At 44.9% G+C, this 20,992-nt stretch overlaps 1 protein-coding gene across 1 annotated transcript in view; it reads right to left on the bottom strand.

The window, feature by feature from the left end:
• Positions 1 to 12,549, bottom strand: part of LOC126266662 (heat shock protein 68-like) — a 119,667-nt gene extending 107,118 nt beyond the window's left edge. Inside the window, exon 1 of the mRNA XM_049971082.1 lies at positions 12,312 to 12,549. Coding sequence (XP_049827039.1) covers positions 12,312 to 12,485 — 174 coding nt within the window. The 5' untranslated portion in view covers positions 12,486 to 12,549. The remainder of the gene's footprint in view (positions 1 to 12,311) is intronic.
• Between the last annotated feature and the right edge of the window lie 8,443 nt (positions 12,550 to 20,992).

The following is a 20,992-nucleotide window of genomic DNA, read 5'->3' as shown; positions in this document are numbered from 1 at the left end:
TGTACATAAGATTGTCCTGCCAGATCTTGTCATGCGCGTTTTGCACGTCCACGAAAACCGCTGGCGTCGACATGGTGGAGTTACAGTCCTTGCTGACATGTTCTGTGATCCTAATGACTTGGAGTTCGGCCGACAGGTGTGAAGCGAAACCAAACTGTTCCGGACGGATTGTCGCAGCCACCGCCAGAGGCTGGGAAATGCGATGGAGGATCAATGATTTTAGAACCTTGGCCATGGTATTCAGAAGGCTAATGGGCCTTCTGTTACTAGAGACCATTGGATCCTTCGAGGGCTTGGGGATGGCAGTCATTTTGGCTTGCTTCCACTGTGGAGGAAAAATGTGAGTTGTAGACAGCGGTTCAGGATACTGGTAAATAAGACCAGCGGCTTGCGTGGGAGCCAGAGGAGGTGTTCGCTCAAGATGCCATCCAAACCTGGAGCAGACTGCCCACGCTGCCGCTGGAGGATCCGTTAGTTTTCCGCTGGGGACATAAGGTGAGGGCCAGTCAGAGGTGATCGTTGCTTGAAAGTGTCATCGGCCGTTAGAATATCGCGTTCATCTTGGAGTTCATCAGGCGTGAGGTCCTGGATGATCAATTGGTTCGGTAGATATGGTACCGGATGCGCATTTAAAGTTCAAGGTTAAACCTAGAATTTCAAAGAGTACAAGAGCTGGTGGAATTTCACTCAGTGGTCTTCATACGCCGCTAACAAACGAGCATCTCATCTTCTACGCATCATTTCGAACATCATTCAAAAGTGCGTCAAATGTCTGTACAGGCTGAACATTAATAAAACCGACAGACTGTAAGGACGCATTCCTGACTGGAAATGGAAGAAAAAAGGTCCGATGAACATGTATCTAGGAATGCATCGTTGCCACGGTAAATGGCGCTGATGAATTACAGTTTCTCTGATCATGTGCCGTGAGTTCCTTGTGTGTTGCAGTTAATAGGAACAGTGGCAGTTATCATGCAGGATATACATAATTTTACTTTGGCTTCCACCAAGTTGGCGGCCACTTGCCTGGAGCTTGTGCCAGAATTCGTCGCAGTATCCTGTAGAACAAGGTTCTCCAAACCTGGTGTTCGCACAGTACGTTGCGTCCCTGCACGTTCGTTTGTCTGAAAGGACCCATAGTCACACAAACGCCCAAAAAGGGCTTGAAATGCAGTGTAATGTGGTGGGTGTCCGTGAGGGTACTTGTTTTGGCATAGCCACGCTGCTTCTCGACCGTTTCCACCTGCTTTGCCACCTACCGTGGCAATGATGCATTTCCGGGCATATGTCAATGGGCCTTTTTTCCACCATTTCCAGTCAGCAATCCGTCCATGCATTGTGTCGGTTTTATTAATGTTCATCCTGTGTATAAAAGGCAATGTCCTGACTGACTGACCGATTATCGCCCATACCCAACCACTAAAGACAGAAACCTGATATGTGTAGAGGTAAGAAATAGGGGATGAAAAGCTTTTGAAAATGTATTGCTGTTAACCAATTTTGAAGTTAGAACTACGAAAATTGGTTTTTAGAATCTCAGTTATAAATTTTTAAAAATACGTGATTTGGAAATTCAGCCTCTAATGGGGGGAAATAGGACCAGAATGATTCACGTACTGATCAATATCCAGCCCAGTCCGCTAAGGACAGAAACTTAAAATTTGGGGAGGGTGTGGATCTTATACTGCAGGCATCGTTTAAGAAAGGATTATTCGAAATTTCACTGCTAAGGGGCTGAGATAGGGGATGAAAGGATTTTTGAAAATATGTGACTAGTAAGGCTATTTTGAAGCTAGAACTACGGATATTGGTATTTAATTTGTCAGTCAAAAAAAAGTGTGGTTTCAGCATTTTTGAAAATTCAACCAGTAAGAGAGTAAAGAGTTAGCGAAAGTCTTTTTGAAAATGCATAGTTACTAAAGAACTACAACAAACATTTTAAACTTACATATATGAAAATTGGTATTTGACTTCTCGCTTAGAAATTAAAAATGTGTGTTCCAGCGTTTTTGGAAACTCATGAAAGCGATATAAACGATGAAAAGTTTTATGAAATTATTTCATTATGAAAAGGTTTCCAAATTTGTATTTGTATAATCTGTTGGAAATAAAAAAGTATGTGTTTCACCGATTTTGGAAATTTTATTATGATGATAACTTCTCCCTATGTGGACGGGTGCCAAAAAATACTTTCATGCTCTGAGGAGAAAGTTGGTGGATGAAATTTCATGAGAAGGTCACGTCGCAGGGAAACACGTCTTTGTTTTAATGGTTCCCAACCCAATTCGTGATTCATATCCGTGGTACTCTCTGCCCTATTTCGCGATAATCCAAAACGAACTGCCCTTCCTCGAACTTTTTCGATCTCCCCCATCTGTTCTATCTGATGCTGATCAAATACCGCACAGCAACACTCCAGAAGAGGGCGGAAAAGCTTACTGTAAGAATTCTCTGTAGTAGACCTGTTACATTTTCTAAGTGTTCTGCCCAAACAAGTGAGTCTTTGGTTTGCTTTACCCACAACGTTTCTGTGTGATCGCCCCAATTTAAATTATTTGTAATTGTAATCCTTTAGTACTTAGTTCTGTTTATAGCCTTAAGATCTGTGTGATTTATCGTGTAAACTAAATTTACGGGATTTCCTTTAGCACTCACGTGGATGACTTCATACTTTTCATTATTTAAAATCAGTTCCCACTGTTTGCACCATACATATTTCTTGTGTAAATCATTTTGCAGTTCATTTTGATCATCTGATGATGTTACAAAACGGTAAATGGCAGCATCACTTGCATACAATACAAGAAGGCTGCTCAGATTGTCTCCTAAATCGTTTAGGTAGATCAGGAGCAGCAAAGGGCCTATAGCATTTCCTTCGGGAACGCCAGATATTACTTCTGTATTACTTGAGGACTATCTGTCAATTATTACGAACTATGGCCTTTCTGACAAGAAATCACGCTTCCAGTCACGCAACTGAGACAATGCTTCATAGGTACGCATTTCGATTAAAAGTCGCTTGTGAGGAACAGTGTAAAAAGCCTTCTGGATGAATCTGACGTCCTCCGTCGGTAGCACTCATTACTTCGTGAGAATAAAGAGTTAGTTGTTTTCTTCGAGGTAATCCATAATGTCCGAGGATAGTACACATTCCAAAAATTCTACTGCAGGTCGACGTTAGTGATACGTAATTCAGTGGATGAATGTTTGTCGTGCGTCTGGAGCGTACGTTGAATATTTGAGAAGTGAAAGTGAAAGCTTTGTTTCTAAACGTAACTGTAATATGCAGCCCAAGGGTGTTTAACTGCTTACATATAAAAGATATACCCTTGTAAAACCAAATGGATCTTTAGGAACTTTGTGGTTGCTCAAGGACGACCTTGCCCCAAACCTCTTCCAGTACATGCTACAGACTGGAAGCGATTGCAGAGTTTTACATTCGACATGATCTAATCACCTCGCTCGACCTACGCTAGACAGAAGTCGACAACAAATGGTCAGAATTCTAAATCTCAAGATATACTAACGGATTAGATTTGTAGTTATGTACTGTTTACTATATGTACACTTAATAGTCGTCGTCATGCTGGTATTACTTGTTAGTGTCGACCATGCGGCAGAGCCACTGGAAAACACGTTGTGTAGAGGCAATTTGTCCCGCTTTAACCTTCACACCACATTTTAGCAACTTTAAAAATACTAATTTTCAGCTCATTATTTCTCACTGGGGCATCATATCACTGACCATTGTGTTCAGTTCCCAATGAGACTTATTCACTTCTTCGTAAAACACATTTTCGGACATGCGTATTTTGAAAAAATGTTGGGTGTGGAACTTCTTTTGCACAAATTAAGAATTTGTTGATAATCTACTGTTGGGCATGCTGCGACGCTGAGGCAATTTGGGACCTGTTGTGCCAGTTAACGTCGGAAGGCACGCGTCTGACGACACGAACGACTTGTCGAAGAAGCACACGTTAAGTGAACGTGTGGCAAGAATTTCGTTAATGACCCACCGATGCGCCGGTCGGTGTGGCCGAGCGGTTATAGGCGCTTCAGTCTGGAACCACGCGACCGCTACGGTCGCAGGTTCGAATCCTGCCTCGGGCATGGATGTGTGTGATTTCCTTCGGTTCATTAGGTTTAAGTAGTTATAAGTTCTAGGGGACTGATGACCTCAGAAGTTAAGTCTCATAGTGCTCAGAGCCATTTGAACAATTTGAACCACCCGTCGATGCAGCATTGCGTTAAACTGGTGCTGCATTCCTTCGCCGCCAGACAGCCAAACATACACTGAGGTGACAAAAATCATGATATACCTCCTAATATCGCTTCAGACCTGTTTTGCCTGGCGTAGTGCAGTAATTAGATGTGACATGGACTCAAAAAGTCTTTGGAAGACCCCTACCGAAATACGAAACCATGCCGCCTCTATAGCCGTCCATAATTGAGAAAGTGTTGCCGGTGTAGGTTTTTGTTCACGAACCGACCACTCATTATGTCTCACCAAAGTTCGCTGGGATTCATGTCGGGTGATCTGAGTGGTCAAATCATTCGCTCTAATTGTCCAAAATGTTCTTTAAACCAATCGTGAACAATTGTGGCCCGGTGATATAGGGCATTCCGTCGTTGCTCGGAACAAGTAGTCAGATATAAACATTTCCAGTCAAAGGTCGGTTCAGTTGGACGAGAGGACCCAGTCCATTCGAAGTAAACAGAGCCCACACCATTCTGGAGCTACCGCCACTTTGCACAGTGCCTTGTTGACAACTTGGTTCCAAGACTTCGTAGGGTCTGCGCCACACCCGAACCGTACCATCATTTCTTACCAATTGATATCTTGACTCATCTAACCAGACCACGGTTTTCCAGTAGTGTAGGGTCCAATCGACAAGCTCACGCGCCCAGTAGAGGCGCTGCAGGCGATGTCCTGCTGTTAGCAAAGGCACTCGCCTCGGTCGTCTATTGCCACAGCACATTAACGCCAGAATTTGTCGCACTGTCCTAACGGATATGTTAGTCGTACGTCCTTCACCGATGTCTACCGTTATTTCAGGCAGTTTGCTTGTCTGTTAGCACTGACAACTCTACCCAAACGGTGCTGTTTTAGATCGTTAAGTGAAGGCCGTCGGCCATTGCGTTGTCCGCAGTGAGAGGTAATGCCTGAAATTTGGCATTCTCAAAAATGTTCAAATGTGTTTGAAATCTTATGGGACTTCACTGCTAAGGTCACCAGTCCCTAAGCTTACACACTACTTAACCTAAATTATCCTAAGGACAATCAGAGACACCCATGCTCAAGGGAGGACTCGAACCTCTGCCGGGACCAGCCGCACAGTCCATGACTGCAGCTTCGCATTCTCGTCACACTCTTGACACTGAGGATCTCGGAATATTGAATCCCCCTAACGATTTCCGAAATTTAAGGTTCCATGCGCCTAGTTCCATCTACCAATCCGCGTTCGTAGTCCATTAATTCCCGTCGTGCGGCCACAATCACGCCAGAAATCTCTTGGCATGAATCACCTAAGGACAAATGGCAGCTCCGCAAATTTATTACTCCTTTACACTTATCGTATGGCCGGCCGCGGTGGTCTCGTGGTTCTAGGCGCGCAGTCCAGAACCGTGCGACTGCTACGGTCGCAGGTTCGAATCCTATCTCGGGCATCGATGTGTGTGATGTCTTTAGGTTAGTTAGGTTTAAGTAGTTCTAAGTTCTAGGGGACTAATGACCACAGCAATTGAGTCCCATAGTGCTCAGAGCCATTTTGAACTTATCGTATGCAATACTTTCGTCATCTGTGTATGTGCATATCGCTATCCCAAAACTTTGTCACCTCAGTGTACAATAATGGTGGCCGTTGTTTATACGCAGCGTTGGAGCCAGCAGGCAGCAAGTTCGAGCCGGCAAACCACTGCAGCGTCCGGCGGACAGCCGTCCTCATCGGCCGGTGGCTTGTGTGCCTGGTTCTTAAGATGGCTCGTCGAGCCGGCCCGCCTCGCGCTGCCGCCCAGCACCGTGGGTTTCGCAGGCCACCACCAGCGGCCGCCTCAGCTCGAGGTGCGTCAGCACTGCCGAAGCGCCTCGCTGCCTCCCAAACAACGTGCAGCAGTACAGATCCGCTTCGCCGTGGTCTAGGATACCGACACCTCACCCCGCCCATGGAACATGAACGCAGTGTGTCGGCCCTGGCGTACGCTATCGGTAAAAGGAGCGCACCTGTAACTGTTGTAGCTCGTTGGAGAAATGAAGTGTTTACATGCACGCCGTCTGTCTTTCTGCAGCCACCTTCACCTCCGACATCACAAAACCAATTTTCGTCCCATTCAGATGGTTCCTCCGTAGTTTTGTTTCCTTCTTAGAATCTGTTTTAACGCTGAAGTCGCCATCATGCAGTGTCATGAAAGCGAGAAGACTAATCTACATCGTGAATTAAGGCTCCAGCCACTCTACGAACATCTCTAATAACGGTGTCAATGTGAGTTTCCGTCTTCTTAGTGAGCTCGAGCTCAGCCTCGTTCGCGTTGTGGTTGCATCTGCTAGAGTAATGCCCTGCCGTCGTAACATGTGAGGAGCCCCAGTCCCGGTCGCGGCATGACCAAATGGGGACGGCGCAGCGGGTCGCGCGGTTGCGCTTTCTCGCCGTCTTGGGCAGCCGCGGTGACTGGCGTGGTAGAGGGAGTGAGGGGGGGTGGGGGTGGGGGAGGGGGAGGGCGAGGCGCCCCCGCCTTCCGCAAATAGCCGAGTCGGACGACTGGCCGCAGCTCCAGCGATCTGGCCCAGGACCAAGCAGCCGGCGGGTACTCGCCGCTCTGTCTCTGCCAGCGGCCGCAAAAGTTCCTCCAGCGCCCACACCAGCGCCATGTACTCTCCTGCCCATTACAATATCGGGAGTGTAACAAAAAGTGAAATTTTGTTCATTCTCTGCTTATGGTATAGTAGGAAGAAGACATGATTAAATTGGTAGGTGATGAAGCAGTTAACAGTGCCAAATGTAGTACTCAGAACTATCACTCCTGAGAGGAACAGCCGCTCTAGCCCGGCTGAACACCGAGTGGAACTGAGATAGGACAGACGCGGTACCATATCCCGTGATGTTTCAGTTCCGTGCTAGAGTTCACCAATCGTAGTGCTGGTGAGATGTCAGTCTCTCGGCAACTCACGGCCAAGTGTTTTCATCAGGCAAGAGCCCTGGAAAACGTGCAGGCTGGGGCAACAGTCTGACACCCTAGGCCAGGTCAGCATGGGCAACATGGATGGGGTCTTGCGTTATCTTGTTGAAAGACGTCACCACGGAGACCTCAAATATAGGGCACAGTCACCTGCATTAACACGTCATAGTTTTAACGGCTGCCGTCCAAATTACCAGACTTGCACACCAGAGGTGATCGTATTGAGTACCTAATGGCACCCCATATCATCACTCTACGTGCTGAGGCCATATCACAAAGACGAATGTAGCACGGCAGTAGTTGTTCTTCGCCGGCCGGAGAGGTCGAGCGGTTCTAGGCGCTTCAGTCTGGAACCGCGCGACCGCTACGGTCGCAGGTTCGAATCCTGCCTCGGGGATGGATGTGTGTTATGTCCTTAGGTTAGTTAGGTTTAGGTAGTTCTAAGTTCTAGGGGCCTGATGACCTCAGATGTTTAGTCACATAATGCTCAGAGCCATTTGAACCATTTTTTTATTCCTCCCGGGGCCTCTACATACGGATGCTGTAAGCTGAATCAGGACTGCTCTCCAAAGATGACGAGCTGAGACTCCTGTGTTGGCCATAGCGACATCGGCAAGCAAATCTACAATGGTCGCCGAGCTGATTTTTTCGTCGCTACTGTGATATGTCGATAGCACCCTCACCAGTGTCTCACAGTTGGCATCGAAAACTCACGTTTCCGACAGACGGCGATAGCAGTCGCGCGGGGACCCGGCGCATCCAATGATGCGCACCTGCTAGCTCTCACTACGACCGCCCTCTGCCGCCGCAGTATAGGATGGTTAGCAGTAGCTACATGGCCCAATCTCAGCCGCAGTCTTCAACAGTCTTCAGTCTTAGTCAGCTTTCGACAGTTCGCTCGTACATTAGTAGCAAGTGCCTCACACTGCACGACGCTCCTTTGTAACAGCTGGACTTCAGTGGCGTTTGTTCTTTTCTAAAGTATCCTCGTAACGCTTGGTAAAAGCTACAAGTTAAGTAAAACTTCTGTACATTGTATTTAAGTGTTCGCTAATCATTTCTGCTCCTGCCCAGCTCCCTACGACGACAGCTTCTGCACCACTCTGTAGCCCACTCTCCTTACCGTTGTGTACGAAGAAGTACACAGCACCTACGAGTACATTTCTTGCTGAAAAACAAGTGCATTTTTTTACTCGAGGTAGATGAAGTGGCGGTGCGATTACGCACGGCTGAGCGAACAATATGTCTATGCCAAATATTCGGGCGGTAGTCGCACAGGGCTGCTGACATCCTGTATGGCGTTGCATAAGGCCCTCCCGAACTCATTGTCTATATTCGCAAGACATTCGTGGGATTACAGGCTGCTGCTGTCGAATTCTGACACCTATTCGTAGTCTCACTTCCTTTTTATTCAAGGCATTATACGATCTTCTCATCAACAACCGACATTCCAATAAAATTTATGAATGAGAAAACATAGTGCTTAATCTTTTCTTATATCTAGAATTCAGACAGCGTTATTTCTACCTCGTTTGAACGGCTGGACTAAAATGCTAATCATCTGCGTGTCCAAGCATGTAGTACACTTCATGCTACGCTGACGTCTCTTGTGTGCCACCTTCATGGTATTTCAATTGTAATGGCCGACAGCGTAGAAGTGTGAGAGAATGCGGTGTGTTTACAAGACGAGCGGCATTCCGTGCCACACGTCTAGACCTTCTGTTCCGATATGAATAAAACAGAGTACACTGCTGGGAAGAAGGTCATGAATTCGGTACCTGATTCCATGTTTCCATGTAGAGTCAACAACGAATCAGAATTTCTCCCACTCGATTAAAACTATCCATCTTTTCCTGCACCCTTCGTATCTCTGTCTTGTTCCTCCTCTTCTGCTCTTGTCTTATCATTTCTCGCTCTTCCCCGAACGAGTCAAGTGTTTCTCCAGATCTGATTCGTTTTGTCCTGCTATCATGCATCTGTTTTATTATGTTGTTACTTGCATTAATTACAACTCATTCACTATGTAGGCCTGTTAGATGTCAGGCCCTGATCTTGACAGCTGAAATTATTTCAGAAGTAAATAAACAAATAAATAAACTCTACAGTGTGGGCGTGACAGTTCATCGACAGGTAGAGCAGAGATTCCTGCGAAAAAAAATTTTCCTGTCAAATGAGTTAAAGGTTTGTGAACCGAAGCAAATCGTCTCCAATGAGCTTATCATAAAAGCTCCCAATTCCTAGCCGGCGTGGGACCGAGTCGACCGTAAAACGTCCAGCGAGTGTTCACCATTAGCGAGACTGTGCCTTTTTCCGAACAGAATGTCTGAGCTCATGTGAACGTACCATTACCAAATGTGACCAAAAGCTCAGGCTTCATGTCTCAGCTTACCATATTACAAGAGTCTCGTTGTGTATTGATACTTGAACGATTTCATGCTTTCAGATAAGTCACTGTTTCCTGTACTACGACCTTATGAAAAACACGCGGATGGCTCTATGACATCCCAATAACAATTATGAGCGCTTCACTATCACGCCAGATAGACATCTATAGTATCCGGCATTAAATTCTGATGCCGCGTTAAGCAGTATGAGCTCTGATTACTTTGGAATACGCATACTGGTAGCCAATGGTAACGATCTAGGTGTGTCAGTGGTGGATGTTAATGCTCCCAGTGCTGTACGACTAGAGTTGCAGGTGTGCTGACTGTCAGCAAAGTTGAAAGATCGAGTATTCACCTCGCCCTGTGCAGTGCATCTCGACCCTGTGTAGCACAGGCTGTTACGAGATTTATTTGTTCGGAGAGAACGCATTTTCCTAACCAACTCGTGGATTCTGTCCTGTAGTTTTAAAATCATTGTAGGAAACGCTTAAAGCAAATGCCGGATTGATTTTTTTGAAAAGGACGAAATCGATACACACCCACGTGCGTCCCCGACGTGATCTTGTTATCCGTCTGTAACGAATGCGTCAGTCATCGACTGAACATTAAAATCATAATTCTTCCTTCCGCTACGACGCTGTTCTGTTTACAAGTACCGCAAAATACGTGAAGAAAGGTCTAAAATTTCTTCCGGGAATCATATTAAAAGTAAAGGCTGTAGAACAGAAAGAAATGTAGAAATGAAGACTTGCGTTCTGCAGAAATATTGTCAGAGTCGTTTTCTCAAAAGAGTTAAGTGATGTTTTTAAGATACAATCAGCTGTCATCAGCAGATGCGCCTCGCGCTGCTACAATAATCTAAATTGATTGGCAGTTCAGCAGTACAAAAGACTATGTGGTGTACTAATACGTCAGACTACGATTCGACTACGATTTATACATAAATTCAGTATAGTACACTGAGAAGAAGCTTGCATCAGTGATAAACCTCATTTCACATTGGTGAAATATCGGGTATCAACGCTACGCAGCGACGTGATGTGGAACGGAAACGTGTGTCAGCACAGTTGCTTCCCGAACTTAACACCCCTTTCCGACGAGTCAATCATCACGAACAGTGTCACATTCCTTCATTCGATAACACGCTGCCCAGAGTCTTGAGATCACCCCAGGGCACCGGAACCGAACATAGTGGCACAGTGATTAGGGCAACAAACAAGTATTCTGGACGAGATTCAAACACTCATTCGCCCTCCTAATTTCAAATTTTACATTCTCTGTAAAAAACTTCATGCGGATCCTGAGCTGATACCTTCAAAATAAGTACGGCCGATTTCGTATTTGAGATCATTTGTGATTAAGCAGTATCATATTTCCAATAATGTATCCCCAAATTCAGTTATGGAAGCATTTTGAAGTTGCAAAGAATAATGTGTACGCAACTGAAACTGCATACATTAATTCTTGCCCCCTTGTCAGTCACATTCCTGTAATGTGAACATCTCAGACCGCCAGAATTCGAAATGGGCACCTCCGAATCGAGTGTAGTTGGCGCGAGTGACTTCGGCTACGCAGGTGCGGTCTGCGCTACTGATGCATGGATAACACACGCATAAATCGTGAATTGAGGACCTGGTAAGTGGTGATCAGTTTGACTTCCGGACAGATAAAGGCACAGAGAGGCAGTTCTGACGTTGTGACTGATAATGGAAGAAAGACTCTAGAAAAAACGAGAACGGTCCAAGGTCATGATGTGCAACAGCGAGGGAATCTGAAGAGTCGTGGTTGTGCGATCACGGTGTTGAACTGGAAAGTGGGAGATCCGTGTTTGAATCTCCTTCGCACCCCTTTTTTTACAGAATATTACGACCTGTGTGTCCTGTCATTGACGTATCTGTTCTCCTTCTGTTCTGGCAAGTTTCATAACATACACTGGCTATAGAATATGAGTCATATGATAAGAATATAACACCACTGTAAGTAAATGCGACAAATAGTGAGAGCAGGGGAGATTCCGCATAAACCTCACAGAGAAATAAGAACAACACACAAACGGGTGTGTACTATGTTACAACGAAGGAAGTCAAGAGTCAAAAGGAACGCAAGAGTCATAACATGGTGTACTTTCCCTCACCTCGCTGTTGCAAACGGACGTTACGGCATAACACAGGCATAAATTTGAATACAGCGAACAGACTCGCAGTGACTGGACGGCCAGTTTACAATTTTAGGGGGGAAAAATGGAGAGAGATTTAAACAGCGCTCTTCCACGTTGCAGTACACACTGTGACCACATAACCACGACGCCTGGCTCTTAAAATTCGCTTGATGATGCAGATCTTGGGCTTCGACCGTTGTCTGTTCCTATTTTGCTTCTTTTTCACAGTCCAGTATACTATCTTTCTGTTTTCATGCTCGATCTGTGTTCAGTTTTTGACGGGCCATGCACTGTACCATCTTACCGGTAATCTGAGGAGGGGTGCGGTGGGGGCTTTCCCTTGTAAGTACTACACGAAGTTGTACAAGGTAAAAACTTTGGGGAAGACAGAAATTGTGATATATCCAATAAGTAATAAAGGATGCAGGTTGCAAGTGCTACTCTGAAACGAAGATGTTTGCGCAAGAGAGTAGTTGAGGCTGCGTTACACCAGAAAGAAAAATGATGACAAAAAGAGGGGAAAAAACAGCGAAAGGGAGGACAGGGTGCGCGGAGCAGGGTGGCTCGCGGGTGCGGAAGACAGCTGTTGCTGCTACCTGGCTCTTGGCGGCGTCGCCGATGAGTCGCTCGGTGTCGGTGAAGGCGACGTAGCTGGGCGTGGTGCGGTTGCCCTGCTCGTTGGCGACGATCTCGACCTTGCCGTGCTGCCACACGCCCACGCACGAGTAGGTGGTGCCCAGGTCTATGCCGACGGCGGTCGCCTTGCCCATGGTCGCTGCTGCTGGCTGCTGGCTGCTGGCTGCTGGCTGCTGGCTGCTGCTGTGCCGGCCGCTGGCGGACTGCGCTGCCGCCGCGCACGACGCTCCCCGTACACGCCCACGCCCCTCCCACCAGCGCGGCCCGCGCTCTCCCGTATCCCAAACCCCACATGCCGTGTCTACCACACATCATAAAGTCTGTACTTTATTTCACTATACTTTGCATTCGGTCTCCGTAAAGCTCACGTATTAAAGAATTTTGTCACGTCATGGTTTTGACACACACACACACACACACACACACGCGTGCCCTAGGGAGGACTTGAACGTCCAACGGTAGGATCCGCGCGATCCGTTTCAAGGCGCACAATACACATGTTTAGAAAGTCAAAAGGGGGTTGTGAAGCCTGGAAGGAGAAAGAAGAAATGGAAAGAGGAATAAAATCAGCCTAAGGCTTAAAGTAACAAATTATAAAAGTTTAGAGTTAGTGGACCTGCAGTTATCTTATTTTTGTTAATCTGTAAAACTGTTAATTTCTTTTTTAATGCAGATTATTCCATTGTCAAATGCGTGCATCACAGTGGCATCTGGAGTTAAAATTTGTGGTAGAAACTGTACTAAATGTAATTTACAAATTAATTTTTTATCTGTTCTACATAATAACTTGTGTTCTGCAAAAAGTATTTTCCCACTACATTTCTAATTCTACACTCACATTTGATTAGAAAACGTCGCCAAGATTACAAAGCATATACAGTATTTTAGAACGTAAAACAGACACTGTCTCGTGGTTGCTCTTAGTGTAATGCTGTTGTGACTTACGACAGAAATCAGTAAAACAGGGATAATGGAATATATTCGAATTAAATCATGCGATGTTGATATAATTATATTAGAACATGAGACATTACAACGGGTCGATCAGTTTTGTTATTTGACTGATTCTGTCCGAAATAGAGGGAATACAAAATGTAGACTGACAATGCATTTCTCAAAAAGAGAAATTTTTAATATCAAATATAAATTTTTTACTATTTGGAAGTCTTTTCTGAAGGTATGTGGGTAGAGTCTAGCCTTTAACGATACGTGGTTCAAGCAAGAAGAGAATAGAAGCTTTTGAAATTGGTGGTACACAAAAATTCTCAAAACTTCACGGGTAAATCGAATAAAGAATGAGGAGGTACTGAAATGAATTGGGCGGAAAAGGAAGTTATGGTAAGTATGGTTCGGTCGATAGGACGCATCCTGAGGCCACGAGGAATTTCCAATTTGATCATGGAAGCAACTATAAGGCTTAAAATTATAGAGGGAGAATAAGGCCTGAATACAGTAAGGAGGTTCAAATGGGTATCGGTTGTGGTGGTTACGCTAAGGTGGAGGGGCTTGGACGGTATAGACTGTCATAGAGAGATGCAACAAATCATTCCTCGGACTGAAGACAACAACATCTGCGTTTACGAATCCCTAAGACACTACGAAAGAAATGTAATGCATAGTATGTTTTTTCTGACTATATGCAGTGGGGCTAGTCCTGTGGAGGAATAGGCAAGGTCATCATTGATCGATGTGTTGTCGCCTATACGTCTCACAGAGAGGTTTTTGCCGGCCGTGGCGGCCGAGCCATTCTAGGCGCTTCAGTCTGGAACCGCGCGACCGTTGCAGTCGCAGGTGGGAACCTGCCTCGGGCATGGATGTGTATGATGTCCTTAGGTTGGTTAGGTTTTAGTAGTTCTAAGTTCTAGGGGACTGATGACCTCAATGTTAAGTCCCATAGTGCTCAGAGCCATTTGAACCATTTGAGAGGTTTCGGAAGAGGGGACGGTGCAGTTTGGATCTCTTCGTAGGACGTTGCAGTGGATGGAGTACGGGAAAAGCTAGGCCAGTACTTGCAGTATGGGCTAACTGCTCACGCACTATTATATCACTATCTCCAGCTGCGAAGTTGTGTGAATCATATAAAACTTGCACCGCAAATGTTGCGGGAATGGAAAGCGTTCTTGGTGTGCGGTTTTCACTGAATGGATTGGTAGTCAGGGGCTCGTATTGTTAGCCAATCGACAGAATATAATAACAATTAGAAAGTTTATCTTTTGCGCAAACATTCCCTTTTTAAATTGAACAATGCGTAGTGACGCTAACAAAATAACAATAATATAAATTAGAATGCCGGTAGTGTTTGCTGTAGGATTCTAGTGCGAGTTGTTTACGAGATATCGTATTTTGGAAAGTTTCCAGACCTGTACTTGTACGATACCTGTGGTATCACACACTAAAGAACAACACACGTACGTACAGGGGAAGCACAAAATAATGTGGACTGTGGTAGTAAAGGGATGGTTGTGTTTGACGGTAAGGCACGTGTCGCGCTGGACTGTGCGTGCTCAGTACGGGCTAGGCATCAGTGTAGGTTGTAGTGCACACGATGTATTTGCATTCAGAGAACGAGGTCGACGTGCTGTGAAAGACTTAACAGAGTTACAAAGAGGACAGATTGTGGGGGCCCGATTAGCTGGAGCATCAATAAACACGACAGTCAACTTCTTAAATGTTTCAAGAGCAACTGTTTCAACAGTCTTGACAATCTGCACAAAACACAGAAAGGCATCATAGTGCAAACGTAATAGTGGGCGCAAATCAAAACTAAATGACAGAGATCGTGGTACGATAACACGAATTGTGTCAAAACAACACGGATCTACAGCGGCTAAAGTGACTGCAGAGCTCAACAGCCACTTTCGAGACCCCTTATCTATCGACACTGTCCGCCGAGAACTCCATAAAGCGAATACGCTTTATCATTGCTATATCGAAACCATTAGTGATGATAAGCAACGCAAAGAAGCGTAAAACATGGTGTCTAGAGCATGAATCCTAAATGGCTGATCAGTGGAAACACGTCATATGGTCCGACGAGCCAACATTTTCGTTATTTCCACCATCGAGCCGGGTCTGTAGAACGCCAAATGAAGCCTACAATCCTCATTGCTTCATCACAGCGGTTAAGCATGGAGGTGGAAGTGTGATGGTGTGGGCAGCAATATCATGACATTCTGCTGGTACCATCATTACTCTCAAAGGCTGTGTCGCAGACAACGATTATGTGAACATTTTAGGTCATCAGGTGCACCCCATGATTCAAATGTTGTCCACCAACATGGATTCCATATTTCAGGACGATAATGCACCCATTCGCGCAGCCAGGACAGTACAATCATGGTATGAGGAGCATGCAACTAAACTGCAGCGTCTTCCCTGGCCAGCACAGTCCCCGGACTTGAACATTATCGAAAGTTTGTGAGCGGTATTGAGAGCAGACTGTGGAGGAGACTTCCGCCTCCTTCGTCACTACAGGAGATGAAGAGATTCTGATCGAAGAGTGGTATGACATTCTACTGGAAACTCCACAATCACTGTATGCCAGTATCCAAGGAAAATTGCAGGTGTATTACGGGCAAACAGGTGGCCAACCCCTTATTAATAAACCGTTCCCAAGTACGTATAGGTGTTCACATTATTTTGCCTATCCCCTGTACATTAGTTACGTGAAAACTGACCAGTAACGAGACAGCTGGCCATCACAGATTGTGTTCAAAATGACCACTGGCAGAGATAGTACACGCTTCCAGTCTGGTATGGAAAGACTGCCAGCACACGTGGTGGCACTGCAGCGGAGATTCCGAGCAAGACCGCGCGACCGCTTGTAACGTCGGAAATGCATATCCTCCTATTTCCATCTATTGTACTATAATTTTTTTCCTTGTTTTGTTACCTCAAGATATGACATTTCTGTGTCTTTATATATTGTTACTGTTTTACAATTTGAATATATATGTTTATGCATTTATGTCGATGTATAATTGGTTTGTTTTGCAAATATTATTTGTATTTTTACTCTGGGTCTGGCCTAGGGAAACTATGCTATCGAACGAATACATCGATAGGTCGTGTGGAGAACCAAAGTGTTTAGGATCTTTGGTAGTGTTAACTCTGCCTCGTGGAGCGCGGGCAGAGCACGGGGAGTCTGGCTGGAGGAGAGCAGTGGAGCAGGTGTGTTGTGTGACGCTCCCGTGAGTTGCCGCGCTTTCGGGGTTTGGCAGCATGTAATTGCGCTCGACTTGCTATGTTAGTTTCTGACATGGTGTCGCGAACGGAAGGCGTTAGCTGGCACACATCAAGAGCCTGTTTCGGCTGGAGACCCTGTCGAGAAGAAGGTGCGCCAACATCCAGCTTCTGCAACAGCTACGGCCGACAATGAGTGACTGTCGCCACCTCCTCGACCGACGACTTCAAACCTTCAATCAACCAACAAGGAAGACTGGTAGCACGTAATGTTTTAGAGCTGTACAGCAGACCTCAGCTTTTAAAATTGTTGCATCACAAAATTACAGCAACTTAGCATGAACCTTTGTTGCTCATTGTCCCAATTGCATTACCAAGCAGGGTCCCTTCCTTTTCCGAAATGAACCCGAGTGTCGTTGAAATTCAGACGCCAGCATTAAAGTAATATCATTCCATTTCACTGCTTTAATTTCAAAGTTCAGTTAAAGTATTCATAGCTGGCTACAATATTTAGATTACAAAAGTACAAATTAAAAGTGCGAGTTTTGTTTACCGTAATTTTGCTTACCTGTGACTGCAGCTCAGCTTGGTACGTACTAAATTTTACTATTGTTAATTGTTCAGAATCATTTAATTCAAGTTCAAAGTAAAATCTCTTATTTCTAAATTGCGTAGATTCAAGTAGCTTTTGAACTGATTGTTGAGACAGCCCAAGACTAACCGTATTTTACTGAATTTCGATGTGCTTCAGAAACAAAGCTCACTATTAATTTCAGTCACTAAATTAACTTTCAATTTTGCGGTTTTATTAATTCTTTTGCTTAATTAAGTCAGAGTGTAGCGAAATTTATTACTTCTGACAAACTTTCAGTTTTCACACTACACGTGTCAACTTTCAGTTACCACGCTTCTAGTACTAATTATATGTGTAATAACCTTTCTTTTTCAGTTACTATAGTAATTGTCCATAGGACTGGCGACCGTAATTTTCCCCAAATCTCAAATATCTAATTACCGCTAGTTAATTGTTAACGTAACGGCCGCACATTTACTTTCTTTATTAACTTTACCCCTTTTCAAAATTAATTTCCACCAGTTTCATTTGCATTTTTCCTTTCATTTAGATGTAACCCTTTCCTCCCTCTTTACCGACAGATTAACTTCGGAGACGATTGCTTTTCCCAAATTTCCATTAGGTACATGCGGTTTAATTTTTCACTGTGATTTAGGTCGATAAGTGAGGAGGAGGTTACACGCTACGGTCGCAGGTTCGAATCCTGCCTCGGGCATGGATGTGTGTGATGTCCTTAGGTTACTTAGGCTTAAGTATTTCTAAGTTTTAGGGGACTGATGACCTCAGATGTTAACTCCCATAGTGCTCAGAGCCATTTCTATTTGTCCGAGAAGGCTGCAGTAATACGTCGTTGCGTATCAGCAGATGTAGCTGGTCTGCCCTTGTAGGCAGCGTCTTTCAGTTTCTTCAACAGAAGGAGGTCCACAAGTGTCAAACCCGAGGAACGGACTGGCCAATATACATGTCCCCTGCGTCCAATATAATGATTTGGAAACAATTCGTGAAGAAATGTTGTAGTACCTCGTGCACTATGGGTTGGACAGCTATCATGTTGGTGCATAGCTTCCTCCTAGAGGGCAGAGGGATGTCCGCTAGAATCCGTGGAAAATGGTCTGTTAGAAGGCTGCGATACTTGTGCGCATTCAGTGTTCCGTCTATGAAAAGCGAGCCCATGAATTGACGGTTCACTACTCACACCACACGTTTACACTCCGAGGGCGCTGACGCCCCAACTAACGAAGCCAACGGACCAATAGCACATGTCTCGGCGGTTTACGTGGCCATGATTGGCAAATGTGGCATCATCACGAAACAAGATTCGTGACACATCCGGAGTATCCTGCCTTAATGCCCATGTACAAAAGTAAACATGATTCTCATAATCGTTTCCATGCAGCTCTGTCTAGGTTTTACACTACCTCTTTCACGTAACTGGTTGAAGACGTTGACAAATAACTGACGAGATGGTTGACGTCTATTGGGATATCTTTCCGCATACTCCGTAAAATAACGAACTGCATTCTTTCTACACTCTCCATATCCCGTGAGCATGTCGTCTTTTTCTGCATTTGCAAGTCCCATCTTCTACTCAAGCGCTGGTGCTTGAACTGCCACGCACTAACTGGCTAGCAAGTCGCAGGGGACTCGAGGAACACACAAGCATACTGTAAGCAAACGTAACAACATCGTACCTAGCAACTACACAGACTGAACGGAACAAACTAGTGTCGGTGTGGAAACTTTTTAAAAACTGATCACTCTTTGGTGCGTAACGAGGATTGCTTGAGATCTGACGGGATTATCTGAAATCCAAATTTTTTCATCCAGTCATAAATAAATTGGATATCATCATTAATAACCATGAGTTGAAATACGTAATATGTATCTCTTTAATCGTGGTTTGACTGTCTCGCGAGGCATCTTCTGATGGAGTAGGTGAGGCTATCATTGGCTGGTGTGTCTTACCTCATTAAGCCAGCAATTTGTATGCAAAAGTAGAGCCACTGCTATCTAACTACACTGTCTGAACAAATGTATCCGGACCAATATTAGTGGACTTTAATATGGGATGCGTCCTTTCTTCGCCTTCATTAGGGCTTGATTTCTGTTGGGGACACTTACAGTGGTATCTAAATGTCTGTGGTTGAATGGCAGCCCATTCATCCACAAAAACTGAAACCATACAAAGCACTGATCTTGGACGCTGGTGTCTGGATCGAACGCGACGTTCTTACTCATCCCAGAGGTTGAAGTTGGGACGCGGGCAAACCACTTCATTTCATTATTTCATTTCATTTATTGTACAAAAACCACCGACTCACAGACGTTACTTTGTTACAGGGTCTACTGTTATGCTGGTACAGTCACCGTCTCCGACGAGCTGAGCACTGATTACAGAAATTCGTGGCTTATGAGGAGCTGCTGGCCGGTCGTTGTGGACGAGCGGTTCTAGCCGCTTCAGTCTGAAACCGCGCTCCCTCCACGGTCGCAGGTTCGAATCCTGCCTCGGGCATGGATGTGTGTGATGTCCTTAGGTTAGTTAGGTTTAAGTAGTTCTAAGTTCTAGGGAACTGATGGCCTCAGCAGTTAAGTCGCATAGTGCTCAGAGCCATATGAACAATTTTTTTGAGGAGCTGCTCGACCATTCTACTCCATTCTTTTTAATTACCTACCTACGCCCTGTCATTGTACAAGCTTGTCTGATGACAGGACTTTGGAATTAGCGAGTGATTCCATCCTCTGATTTCGTACAATTTTTAGAACTATCTCCGCAATGTTCGATGGTTCCTGTCCGTCTGTACCCTGGGTCTGCCTAGTTCTGCTTCAGCTGTGGTTGTGCCTTCGGTCCTTTACAGTCACCTCATCAGTAGTCGACTTTAGCAGCTTTAGTAGGGTTGAAATGTCCATGATGGATTTGTTAGTCAGGTGACATCCAAGGACCAGTCGACGTTCGAATTCACGGAGTTCTCCTGACAGACCCACTCCGCTGTTTCTGCTTCTCAGCTGACGGCATTACACTTTTCGCCTCTTTTTTTATATTGGCGGGGCCGCCTCTCTTGACATCTAGTGGTCAGTCCTGTATTACACACGGATGTCCGGGGAACTTTCCATCAGACAGTATATTTGCTATGCAAATTATTTAGTAGCTCTAGGTAAACACAAGATGATTCTTAAAATGTGGAGACCCAAGTCGCGCCGGATAAGAGTGATCGTACGAAACAGAGAAGCTCGTATGAACAACCCGAACACCTACCCTTGCCCGGTTCTGCCTACAAAAGCAATCCTTAACGCAGTCAATTTAATTCCATTTAGCGACAAGTAGGTTACAAAGGATTTCAGTCTGCCACAATGACTTGAGGATAGAGAGCTTCACTCAGATTTGACGTCCACGTGTAACATAACCTATGGTCATATTATCAGTACAACTATCTCTGGAAAAATCTATTGTTACATTGCTCTTCGAATCACGTATGTAGAAAAATAGCTTAAAAATAAAGTAGCTTAGAAAGCAAACGCATACAGTTTTTACGGTTTATTTTGGTGTCTCGAACCCACAACTGACTGAGTCTTACAAATTAAATATCACTCTGTGCGCGTTATTGTTCTTAGCGCATCTGAGTGATCAGCGTTGATTAATTCGAGGGCTGCCGAGATTCTGGAAGAATTTACCCATCGCATATCAAATTTACCAAACGTTTATAAATTGGAAACCGCAGTAGCGATACGTCACGTTTTTCTGTCAGCTATAAGTAAATAATCGGATACAGCGCAAAAATAACGTTAAGGACTCCTGACCAAGAGAAGCAGGTGTTAATAGCCAAACAAGCTAAACATAAATATTCACCTGATTTCTTCGAGATACGCTTCTTTCATAAAAACTAGAAC

The sequence above is a fragment of the Schistocerca gregaria genome, chromosome 1 (assembly GCF_023897955.1).
Source record: "Schistocerca gregaria isolate iqSchGreg1 chromosome 1, iqSchGreg1.2, whole genome shotgun sequence".
NCBI classification, from domain to species: domain Eukaryota; kingdom Metazoa; phylum Arthropoda; class Insecta; order Orthoptera; family Acrididae; genus Schistocerca; species Schistocerca gregaria.
Note: the sequence above shows the minus strand (reverse complement) of the source record. Positions and strands in the feature narration are given on the sequence as shown.